General features: G+C 43.7%; 2 protein-coding genes across 3 annotated transcripts in view; one reads left to right on the top strand and one right to left on the bottom strand.

The window, feature by feature from the left end:
- Window positions 1-10,320, bottom strand: part of LOC122372217 — a 33,965-nt gene extending 23,645 nt beyond the window's left edge. The window contains exon 1 of the mRNA XM_043349136.1: window positions 10,171-10,320. Coding sequence (XP_043205071.1) covers window positions 10,171-10,320 — 150 coding nt within the window. The remainder of the gene's footprint in view (window positions 1-10,170) is intronic.
- LOC122372213 (putative ammonium transporter 3) overlaps window positions 1-13,003 on the top strand; it is a 37,744-nt gene that overhangs the window by 1,728 nt on the left and 23,013 nt on the right. The window contains exon 1 of one of the 2 annotated variants that reach the window (XM_043349128.1): window positions 10,176-10,405. The exons of the other annotated variant lie outside the window; for it this stretch is intronic. Coding sequence (XP_043205063.1) covers window positions 10,363-10,405 — 43 coding nt within the window. The 5' untranslated portion in view covers window positions 10,176-10,362. Of the gene's footprint in view, window positions 1-10,175; window positions 10,406-13,003 lie in introns of those variants that run through there. 2 annotated transcript variants of the gene reach the window in all.

Below are 13,003 nucleotides of genomic sequence, written 5' to 3'. Positions count from 1 at the left end.
TTCTTGCTATTCAGTAAAAACCACAGGGGGGGCCAACATGCCCCCCCCCCAACGGGGCGAGGGTCGGATACCAACATTTTGGTATATCGATACCAAACCGATACAACTTGGCATTTGGTATTTCAATCATCCTATATTTGGTATTTTGTTGGTATTATGAACCCTCACTTATATATAAGAGGCTGATAAATTGGTATAAATTTGGTATTTGCCTCATGTTCCTAGGTCGGTTCGGTTTCGGTATTTCCTCACGTTTTTGGTTGATATTTGGTTTGGTATCGGTATTCCGATTTTCTGTAAGTGAAATCACTAATGTATACCTACTATATATGCACGCAGCAGACGATGAATATAGGGCAACTTTAGAACGCTATTTGACCAATAAAATGCTGCAAGAGTAGGGGAGACCGGGGCAGCCTTAGATATTTTCAAGTGTAACCTTCATTAGCTGCTCTTTCATGGCCTTCAGCCCGCATTTTTTTTATTGATCTCGATTTTGTATTGGTAATAAATATAGTCTATGCATACATAGGCAATCAAAGTTGTGCATGTTTTACATCACAATTATTCCTACCCGTACATCCAAAAGTTGTTGTATAAATTTTCCGAAGTGACCTAAATGACCTCAGGTCAACGCTTGATCTTAAAGTGACCATCCCACCTTAACATTAGTTTTGAGTTGAGATAGCCAAATTGGTGGCCATGGCCTGCAAATACCGGTTTGGGCACTCACAGTCACAACATCAAAAAATGCTTTAATTCGGAGATATGGAATTTCAAACTTGTAGTTTTTGGATTCTAAGGGGCTAATGCATTGGAATGCCCCCTTAGAATTTGTGACGTCAGCGGAGATCTAATGATTTTTAAATCTTAGACTTAAACCATCGTTAACACGTGGTGGTATACGCTGCTTTGCGCGCAACGTCTGCCGCACTTCAAGGCTGCCAAATTATTGCTTCTAAATAAAGTCGCTAGAAACAGGGGAGATCCCAAAAAGTAAACAAAAGTAAAAGTATAATATCTCGAAAACCGGTGAATATTTTTCGGTGAAATTTGGTAGACACTCGTTTTCGCTCTTTCTGAACCGAGCGACATCACTTTCATGCCAATTCATTAACTTTTTTGAAGGTGGGAGGGTCCCTTTAAAGGGACCCTCCCACCTTAACATTAGTTTTGAGTTGAGATAGCCAAGTTTGCGGCCAGGCTCAGAAACCACCATTTATCCTGGTCGCAACCCCCGCAGCTTTATGGTGTTCAAGAAATTTCTTCCCTTTACTTGCAGGGTGGGACCAGCGTGGTCCCTATCTCTTAACCATTACGGGAATCTGATGACGTCATCAGGCTTTCGAACGTCCGTTAAATGTTTGACTAAAACGTTTTGTAGCACGCGGTGGTATATGCTGCTTTGGCATATTTACGTCTGGACAACGAGTTGCGGGGAAAAGTGTTGATTTTGTTGCAGTTTTAGGAGCCGGTGATTAGGTTGGATTTTTGGGTTACTTTTTCGTTCCGATTCATGTATTTCATAGTGTTTGGCTTTTGAATATTTTAGTTCTTTCAGATAAATATTACTTGCCTTACAATTTTTGTAAAAACGTTTCATTTTTTATAAGCCGACCTTCAGAGTCCTTAAAATATATCAGCACTACAATCACTGTAAACAAACAAATGGAGCACCACTTAGCTCTGTTCCAAGGCGCTTTTTAAGTTTATCTGGTGGTTTCCGTACTCTTGTACGTCGTTTTGTTGGATGTTTTGAATCCCTTATATTGACTTATATCATATTTAAGAAGCATGTGACTGAAAACAATCCGAAGTATCCAGGAGGCTGACAGAGGTCCTGACTCCTGAGCAATATCAATCAAGTTGAACTTGAAGTTATGAAATTTTGGTTGATAAAAGCAAGTTGATCGGGCTCATATAACAGCAAAAAATTAAAATTAAAAGAGCTTATTGGCCGAAAACAAGCTATAATATTGCAGATCTTGGAGCAATACTGAAGAGCACGCTGAGCAGGATCATTCTAGAAAATGTTGATTGATGAGCGCATATTGATGTATTGGTATGAATATTGAATGATAACTTACAACAGCAAGATAAATTAGTGCTAACTATCAAGTTAAAAATCTAGAATGAATGGACTTTGGCAGCTTTACTATGCTTAGATGCTATGCAGATTGTAATGTGCATCAGGGACAGGTACTCAGTGTCTGGCAAATGAAACATGCAATCATTCCATTGCTACTGCAACTGGAGGAGAAAGCTTGGATCACTAAATCCACTTTATGTTGATTTTGATGTTAATCATTACTGTATTTCTTGAAAAAAGGATTGTTATAAAATTGTCTATGTGACAATCCATGCAACGATGTGATCATATGATGTGTTCATAGTCATTCATGATAGTGATTCATGATTGTTGGTCCAATATACAATGGCAAAGCTCTCAGTCTCAGCGTTTCTTCCTGTGGATGGCCGGCAGTGACTCAGAGCTTAGAAGCATTAGTTTTCTTCACAGGGCTGGGATAAAAAGTACTGAGGGTAATCTTCCACCAAGGAACTCTACTTTGAGTTTTGACATGGTATGAGATGTAGGCACAAGTAGGTAGGTGCTTAGTTCCTATAGTCGGCAGTTGTGTAGGTTTAATCGGGTTAGCTTAGATTAGGTTATGCTAGTTTTTTTAATTTGCAAAGTGTCCATAAAAATGTGACCTGAGCATTAGGCATAGCTGAATAACCTGACCTGACAGCTGACCTAACCTCAATCGTCACACATATTTGCAGCCTACCCAAGACCTGCATAGCAGTAGCACCCAGTTAAAGGTAGGTACTCACCCTAACTCAATCTTACCTGCTAACCTTCAGCTTGCCTATAGTTAGCTCACCTTGCCAAGCTGCATCCAGGGAAACCGTCAACTGAGGAACTGGCTCATTGGGTGGCTGGTGTGAGTCTGTGCATTTAAAGTGTTTCTTCTCTGAAGCTGCTCTGCTCTCTGCTCTGCACTGCTGTATGTCATGTAAGATGCTCAGAAAATGTGGGAAATGATTACTTAGCTACTTTAGTGCTTTGTTAATGCTCGAGACATGAACAAGTACAGATCTTGCAGGGTACAGCTATGGGTTAGGTGCTAGGTGAGTATGTTATGTGAATGTGCTGTTCCCTGTTTGACCATAGTAAGTATACAAACAAGCAAAGGGTCACAGTTATATTCAATCTCCACATAAACATACAACAAAAACGGCCATATAGCCTCACTCCGAACACACCACAAATAGCTTAAGCCTTTGCAGGCACAAAAATGCTTTGATTTACAGGACAGGTTTACAATATAACCTCTGTCCTTGGGGATCTTGCTGCCAAGTTGAGGTACGATGACTGAACTTCAGGATTGATCGACCTTTTCTTCTTAGCCACTGCTTATATACGAGAAAGACCAAATGCTTGTTTGTAAGCTGCCTTGAAAATTTAATGATCCACCTTCAATTCTGACATGAAGGCACAAATAAAATAGTTCCCTCTCCTTTTGGAATACACAAAGCAAAATATTTAATCATAACTTCTAGTGGATGGGCAAAAGCAATTAGCATATCTCCCCCTCAAGTTTGGCACTGATGAATAACACTGACGCTTATTCGCTTCATATTTTGTAACAAACGCGCAAAAACTGCAATATAACAGCACTATATGCTTCTTGACAAAATGCAAAAGTAGTAAAAAATTAGCCCTGATGGCATTCATTCTTGGTGGAAACGTAATTACAAAATATTTTGTAGTAACTAATAAATTCCGGCCGAAAACAGTGCACGGTTTCAAAAAGAATCATTCCAATGACGGTCCATTCTTGCGGTCCTGAAATCGCCACTATTTCCGGACTCTCCAACGCAACTCGTTGTCCAGACGTAAATATGCGCTGCTTTGCGCGCAACAAATGCCGCACTTTCAAATAAAGTCGCTAGGAACAGCGGAGATCCCAAAAAGTAAACAAAAGTAAAAGTCTAATATCTTGAAAACCGGTGAATATTTTTCGATGAAATTTGGTAGGTATTCGTTTTTGCTCTTTCTGAACCGAGCGACATCACTTTCATGCCAATTCATTAACTTTTTTGAAGGTGGGAGGGTCCCTTTAATGGTTTAAAATGATGGTGTGAAAGTCGTTTAGTGTCATGCTCAGCACTCTGACTCTGCTGAGTGAGCCACAATCTGCTGCGCAAGTCCCGTCGTTTGTTAACCCTCTGGTTCAAACTGATGAGAGTGCCGCCGAATGGTTGAGGGCACATATTTCTTACCCCAAGAGATCTGTGTCGTGCGAGTTTCACGCTCATCCGGGAAGTCTCGCAGTTGAGATGAATCTGCGGGCTAAATATGGGTTATATGTGGGCTCTATTGACGGAAATTATCTTCTTCGCCAACATGTCGTAGTTTCTTCCTTTCCTCGTAGTTCGGGCTGAATTGTAAGATGTATGAGGGCTTCTGGAGGCAGAGCTGTTTAGCGTGAAACAGCAGATTTGTTTAGGGCTGCCGGTGCTGAGCAATTATTCGTAACCGGAGCCGGAATACATATTTCGCGAGGCGGGAGCCGGATAATTCATGAAAGCTAGCTTTTCGGGACACCGACCAATGACCATGTCCCACCCATCGTTTTCCACTGAGCCGGCTGACTATCTTCACCTGAAACCAACGACCGTCTGGCATAGCCAACCGGGATGCAAAATTAAAAAAAAAATCATTTTCCCTCCGAGCCCCAGGACCACCGCCTCCGTCCATCCCGCAGATGATGTAAAACGTAACTTGTTTAGCCTGCATTTGGGAGGTATACGTGCGGCACACAGAACTGTTGGATGTTAAACCTTCCCTGACCTGAGGTATTTGCATTTTGCATGCATGCCGTTCGGAGAGTTGCATGTTGTCCCTAAATGTTTCACCTCTAGCTCAATACACAGAACAACATGTATGAACTATGTAGTGAGGTTATGTGCTTTGAAAACCATGTTTTGAAATATGAAGGAAAGTAATTCAGGATAGATGGAAAGAAAAGCCTAAGCGGGAATGTCTTTCATGGCATCTTTCATAAACATTTATTAGCATTGGTAGAAATTTGTACCTCTTCACTCGATGATGACTCAGTTATTTGATAAGTAATGACCAGTTCCATTAGCGTCTCCACAACTGACGGTGATAGGCCTCAGTCACCGAGAGCTCTAAAGGTAAATACTGGACGGCGCTGTCACAGCGGCGTTTCTCTAATGGGGGATTCTCGGGACTCGCCGGCCATCTGAGAACAGGTGCAGGTCACAGCGCTCAGACACGTCAGTCATAGCTCATGATGGCCGCCATGAATAAGTTACCAATTTTGTTATCATTGCTGAGATCTCCATGCATCCTCCATGAAGACCCGTGTCCATTGGTAATGTAAAAGATATAATATCAAGATTAAATGATCACGCTAATCCGTTTCCTTACAACCCTCGCCTACATTCGCCTTTTACAGCGTCTAACGTATAGAGGGTTAGGGATCCGTAGGACCAACTCAGCCATTTAAATTTTAATGTTCCATGTCATTGGTTGACCTTCCAGGTTAGGTCAATGACCCTAAAATCTGAAAATCGGGACCTGCTAGAAGTTCGTAAAGCGAGATTTTGGGGTTTTAACCCTATTAGTGGCAGGGGGGTTGTTTTTATCCACCCCTCAGGTTTTTCGGGAATATCTCCGAAACCGCTGAAGCTACGATGCTGAAATTTTCTGACTTTTCCTAAAACTAAATTGGGCACAGTCCCTCAAAATTTCAAGTTCATAACTTTACCAGGGGCGGCTCCAGAGCACTGGGAATTGGGGGGTCGTATTCGTGAAGCGAGTCATTTGGGCGAAGATCACGATGCTGATGTATTATAACTGTATGCACCAGTTTTACGAACAGTGAATGAAAGGTATCATGTGATAACATATACAAAGTTATTGTGCATCCTCTTTTGACACGTTTTTGCTATAATAGGCGGATCCAGGCGTCCAAAAAGGGGGGGGGGGTTATGTTTTACCTCCCAACATAGGTGCCCTGACACCGCCTATGCATGACCAATACAATTGTAGTCGTTCTCTCATAAGAAAATTGTAACATAACAAGACCATTACCACCCTTTTTAGAAACAGTACCAACAAAAACCTAATTTACTATACTTTTTGTGTACCCCCAATCTCAATGATCTGTATCCGCCTATGATTTTTGAAAATGCATATTTTTAGGATCCATGTGAATTCCTGGTTCATTCTCTATCGATCGGCAAAAGTTGCGTTAAGATTGGTTCAGAAACCTGGCCGTGATAAACAGTCTTATAAAATGTATCTGCAATTTGCCCGTTTTTACCCCCCTCTACCCCCTATTGACATTTTTTAATTTTTATTTTTTAGAAATGTAGACCACGTTGAGCGAAATCGAATGCCGTTTGAATTTTGAAAATCGGCCCTTTAGATCTCGAGATATCAAGGGGAGGGGGTCGTAAACAGCCCCCCCCCCCCTGCCACTAATAGGGGTAGCCAGGAGCCTGCCACTAATAGGGTTTTAACCGCATTTTTCCTATTACGAATTTCATGTTAGTTTTGATCACAGATGATGTGTTCATGCATTTCGGGTAGCTTGGGTCAGATCAGGTCAGCTCAACCAGTAGGCTTCCTGCCGGCTATCCATCATGGGTGTCAACCAATCACCACTGAGTGCTTTCTAACATGTTACATGGACACCAAAACTACCTTTCAACTGTTCAAATGGGTGCTAAGTTCGAAATCACCTCCAAAACTACTCTAGAATTAACCCTCGCCCGCACATGCCATTTTTCCATCCTAGAACGCACATGGGGGTGGTGGTTGCCACCCCCCCCCCCGCGCCATTTCGTTCCTGTTGGAGATAGAGCTTAGGGGTAAGAACCAAAAAGATTCTTTGGGAAGAGATGAATCCAACGATACCCAGTTTTACCTTCTCAGGTCAGTCATTGACCTTCCAGGTCAGGTCAAACTAAAACATGTTGCTGTTTTGGGTCACCGTTGGATATGAAGTGCGCTGCTTATCATATACCGATGACGATGCCGTTTTCTGGTGCCAGGCCAGCTAGAACCTCTTTGTCACACTACCCGACCAGGTTTTTGCTGCTGAGGTCATTTCAGGTCAAGTTAGGTCAAGGTCAATTATATGTGTTTGTATGTCTGTGTGTGTCTGTGTGTATACTGATGTGTGCACCGATTGTTTATGTGTCCATATTACATGAAATCATGATCTGAGAAGCTTTTACCAAAAATGCAATCATGAAAAAAAATTCACAAAAAGTAAATTCAGCTTGCCTTAAACGCAATTATCTTAGATGACCTAGTTTGACCTTGACCCTGACCTTGACACCTGTACATCGTCGAACAACATGTCCCATGATAGGTGGGAGCTAGGTAAGACTGGCAAAAAAAGGCCGAAATCAGGGCGTTAAAAGCTCACAAGGCCCATAGCAAACGCAAGATGTTGAGAATTGGCCATTTGGGTCATGACATGACCTGAAAACAAGGCCATATCTCCGAAACCAAAACTCACAGAAACTTGAAAGTTTAAGTGGACATCAAGAAAGGATAGAGGAGCAGCTATACGAAAAATCAGCCTTCTAGCTCTAAAAATGTCGAGTGCAGAGCAGAAAGACTACCTGGGGGGAGGGGTGGCAACCCCCCCCCCCCCCCATGTGCGGGCGAGGGTTAAGCATGCAAAACTGGAAAAGGTCACCTAGCGTCAATGATAGGTACTGACCTGGCTTGCGCGTGAGCTTGACACCCAGCATCATGCATATAGGACAAACAGCATTCACATGTTGAAACATTTACAACCACAAAAAGACTGGAATCGCACGGATAGTGTGCACTGACATACACCGTTTCGCGATTCCGGCCTGACATGGCCTCGAGAAACAGGTCACAGGTCAAAGCTTCAGGGTCATAAAACAGCCAGGGTAATTGTGGAATTGATGAGCTCGAGGGTACTGAAAGTTTCGTCGCGATCGGTCGCTTTTGCGCGAGTTATCTGAAAAAAAAACGAGGGAAGTCCGTTCGACCCCCCGCCCTATATGAGCGAGGGTTAACCCGCGCCCCGCTGGGGGGGGGGGGGCAGAATCTGCCCCCCTCCCGTTTTTCGCCAATTACTTCTAAACGCGTTACGCCAACGACGTCACAACTTTTAGTACCTTATTATACATCAATTTGACACGTTCCCTGAAAATTTGAGCGAAATCCGTCGGAAAATTGTTGAGAAATTGATGTTTTAGTGACGTCGTGTTCGCCATTTTCGCCTCAAAAACGGCAAAATTTCAAACGCCGCTAACATCTTCATTTTTATAGGGATCAAGACGTAACAAAAAAAAGTTATACGTGATTCACTTTGTCTATCAAATGGCAATCTCGGTTTTTGAAAATTTTGGATTAAGGCCAATTTTTTTCTTTAAAAAAACTAACTTTTTGGGGAAAATAATTATAAAATCCAAAATTTTGAGTGTATCGAAAAAAACGGTACATATGTCAGAGACGTGGTCTATCTGCACCTACATACCAATTTTTAGAAGAATCGGTTCAAAAATGTGGGAGTTATTCAAAATTTTATGACGTCACGACACACAAAATTTTTGAAAAATGATTTTTTGTAGTTATAGACCTCGTACGGAAACAGAAATAGCACCATTCGATTTGCCGTGAAAAACTGCATCAGATAAACACCTTTTTAGGCCTTAACAACAAACTTCAAAATTTGACCTCACTTGACCTGACCTTGACCTGACCTCGACCTTAAATTCATCCAGAGGTGGTTCATATCACTTATTGAGTGTGCCTATTGAATTATATGAGTAAAATGACCCATAAAACATGTGTCGCACATGCCCTTTTCTATATTTTGTTTTTGGTGACCTGACCTGACCTTGACCTTTGAATGACATTGTGTGCAACGAATATTGTCTTGGTAGTCTAATAACACGTTTTGGGCAATCAGTCTCAGTCCATTCTTCGGCAACTACGGTGCAAGGCCGATACTGTAGAAACTTGCATTTTGTACCCTTGACCTGACCTTGACCTGACCTCTGACCTACTTAAGCAAAAAATTTGGACTCTTTAGATCCGCCTTGTTTAGAGCTTTCGATTGCCGTTTTCCCCGTCTTTCTACGACCATCGGTTCGGAAGTTAGACAGGGGAGGGGCAGAATCTGCCCCCTGTGTGGCTGTATGTATGGTATGTATGGCTGTATGGCGTATGGCTGAATAGCCCAGCGGGGCGCGGGTTAAGTCTCCCGTGGAGCTTGACCTTAGCTTTATTCGTCCTAGATTTATGCGTCGATTTGTCGAAATAGGCGAAGCTTGTCCTTTGTTTGCCTCTTGCGACCTGACCCTTGGCATAAAAATTCATAGTTCAATCTTCTCATGGCTTTGGACGTCATTTCTAACTCTGCCTACCGTTTGGGCCTTAGCGTCAAACGGGTCTGTGAAGCGAGGTAATACGTGGCCCATGAACCGAGTTAAAACGGTAGTGTTCAGCCTCTTCGCAACAGGCAGGGCGTCGAAAATCGAAATCCATAAGACCAGTGGCGCACGGGTTGAATGATATCTGCAAAGAGGTACTGATCATTTTCGATGCATCGGAATCAGGAATGCGAGGCTAAATGTACGTTCAGAAGTAGCATTGTAATATGTAAGTACATCTAAAAACAATAAAATAAATAAATAAATGAGAATTGCAAGGACATTGCTTGCGTGTCCAACAAAGCGACTGGCGATCACGCAGAGAGCTGTCGGTGGGAGTGGCTTTACTCCTCAGTGGTTCGTGTCTTGATCTATTAGTGAATACCTCGTTTCCTCGTTACTCTTGGTGATTGCGCTTTGTGGTTAGTTGAGCCGGCAGCTGTAAAACTGTTTAGCGTTGCGCTGCGCATACTATTTCTTTTTTATTGTTTGCTTCCTTCCGTTTAACAAAGTCATCCATCCAGCTCTTCGTTTCTATTTTGACAAGCTCCGAGAAGGGTGGGCTCGATGATAAATATAGCTAAAGACCATCAGCCTGCAGCTGCGTTTGGGCTCTCAGTCACGCTCAGGCCTCCCACCCTGCCCTGTCCCCGGACCCCTGCGCGGCAATGTGCACATATTGACCGGTGTGGCGCGCTGCCGACTCACCCGGTGGCTGGGATGACCGCGGAGACGCGCAGCAGGTGTAGGCCGCGTCGGCAGCGCGCGGTACCGCGAGCGGTCGGGTCGGGCGGTCAGGGAGCGCCGGCTGGCCCTGGGGAGGCCAGGCAGGGCTAAATAGCCCCCTGGAGGTGTCATCAGTCGATCGGACACCTCAGTTCAGAGCAGCGGGTGGTCGTCATGCCCCGAACGAGCTTTCATCCTCGCCCTTCGCTCACAGCAGGTATGTCCGAGTTGACCACAGCTAAAGACGGCCATGATGAATGCTGTGAAGCTGAAAGTCAATTGTATAAATTTGCACCTATGTACCTGTAAAAGATCTCGTCTGCTCAGTTAGTTGAGTTTCCAGAGATAGGATAGAGACGCAGAGCGTGTAACTTTAATGTATATTGCAAGCTAATTAAGAAATGATTGGTGGTGCTTTTAATAATTTGTATCAGATATTCAATACGGAGCATGATGTGAACACTTGATACATAGTAAGCCATTTTATGTTACATCAGCACATACATAAGCAGCCGTAGGTACCTACTGGTATTTTCATCGTTATCGTAACTTTCAGACTCAAGGTTCTAAGACAGTATGTCATCAGACCTAATAAGATATGTGATCGGGCCTAACCATACCAGTCCCCATGAACCCTACCTCTGTGATTTTCCTGTATGACAGGCCCTTGCATGTTTAGGGGGGTCGAATGAACCCCCCCCCATGGTTTTTCGCGAATAACTCGCGCAATAAGCGGCTGATCGCGACAAAACTTTCAGTACGTACCCTCGAGTTGATCAATTTTACACCTATTCTGAGAATTTCATGACCCTGACCCAAGTGACCTTTGACCTGTGACCTATTTCTCTAGGCCATGTTTGGCTGGAATCGCGATTCGGCGTATGTCGGTTCGCATTAGCCGCGCGTGTGCAAGTTTTTCGTGGTTTCAAACGTTCAAACATGTGATTTGGTGTTGCTCCCATACAATAGGGTAGGTGTCAAGGTCACCTGAAGTTCAGGTCAGGTCATTGACCTTTGGTGACCTCGGTTCACTTTTTCGAGTTTCACGTGTTGCTAGGCTAGTTTTTGAAGCTGAATTCGAATTTAGAAACCATTTGAACATTAACCCGCGCCCTGCTGGGGGGGGGGTGTTTGAACACCCCCCCTTGTGGTTTTTCGCGAATATCTCAAAAACGGCGGCGCGGAGCGCCGCCGTTTTTGGTACACCTTATCATACATCAATTCTACACATGTTGTGAAAATTTCAGACCAAGGTCATTCAAGGTCAGGTCACCAGGTCACTTGAAGTGACCTCACCTCATAAAAAGTTTCAATGTCTGTCATAGCTACACCGAGTGACCGATCGCTTTGAAACTTTCAGCGATTGCTAAGAGCAATAGCATGTATAAAATGTATATCTCAGAATTTTGATATCGATGACCTAAGGTCAGGTCAATTTTGCGACCTCCCCATTATAAGTCAATGGGAGAATATTGAAATGCGCCTCTTTTGGACGAAAGACATTATAAACACTCCCAAACACTGAATTACAAGTGGTTTAGACACACTGAACACGAAAATGGTGTCCGTGACCCCTGTTTATGCCCTGAGGTCATCTTAGGTCACGAATGGTATCTAACAGTTTTTCGCAAATAACTTTTGATAGAGGCATGCTAGAGCGATGAAAATGCCTTAGATGTGTTCAGCTCGACGATACGGATCGACTGATATGCAACATGACCCTTTCCGGTCAGGTCATGACCTTGACCTGAGGTCAAATTTTCAAGTTGACCTTTCAAGGTCAAGTTATAGTTCATTCGATGCGTCTTGACGAGAGGAACACGATGCCGGTAAAAGTAAGCTCGTACAAGGCTTGGGTCAAAAGTTATTGCAGAAAAACTGTTTCCGAAAAAATCGGTTATTTTTGCAGTTTTTGCCCCCTGCAGGCAAAACCGTTGAAGTTAGGTCAAATCTGAGAAAATTACTCAGAAAGGGCGTTAATAGGGCTATCGAATGCGCTTTTCCGCGGCGCTGTAGCTCTATTGGTTCCCGAGTTATGCGTTGGCTTCTTGGAAATTGTCGACATTCGACCTGGAAATCGGCGAAATTTTGCCTTCAATGACCTCTGGTGACCTGACCTTTGACCTGACCAAAAAATTGACCGAAGTGATTTCCTCATTATTTTTGACGCTCTTTCGAACGCCGCCTTCCGCGTATCGCTACGTGGCCCAGGAGCCGAGTTAGAAGGGGGGGGGGGTGTTCAAACACCCCCCCCCCCCAGCAGGGCGTGGAAATCCAGGACCCCCAGCCGGGCGCGGGTTAACGAAGTAGTTTTGGTGCCTTTGTAACATGTTACGAAGCTGTCAGAGGCGGTTGACACGTACTACGAATACCCGTCACGACCCCTACTGGTTGACCTGACCTGACCCGACCTGGTCTAAATGCTTAAAGACATCATCTGTGATCAAAACTAACACGATTTTCGTGATCAGCGCCCCGAAAAACCCCATAGCAGCCACACTTTACGGCTTTCTAACGGGTCCCGATTTTCCCGACTTTTGGGTCATTGACCTGACCTGGAAGGTCAGCCAATAACCTAGGACCTTAAAATTGGGTATCATCGACTTATCGTATCAGTTTTTTCGTGTGTCGACAACTTGTTCTCATATTCTGATGAAGGCGCAAAATGAGCATAAGGTTTCGGCTGATCTCACTGCCGGGAAAAGCGCTTGGTGCCGGTCACTTCGATTTTTCTCGAGGTTTTGGTTGAATTTTCTAACAGTCTCACGAATCTCTCGTTAAAAATCGAAAAGCATTGTTGGTAGGTCTACTACGA

The sequence above is a fragment of the Amphibalanus amphitrite genome, unplaced genomic scaffold, assembly GCF_019059575.1.
Source record: "Amphibalanus amphitrite isolate SeventyFive unplaced genomic scaffold, NRLGWU_Aamphi_draft 001331F_arrow, whole genome shotgun sequence".
Classification (NCBI taxonomy): domain Eukaryota; kingdom Metazoa; phylum Arthropoda; class Thecostraca; order Balanomorpha; family Balanidae; genus Amphibalanus; species Amphibalanus amphitrite.
The sequence above is the reverse complement of the archived record's forward strand: the minus strand, read 5'-3'. Positions and strand labels throughout refer to the sequence as shown.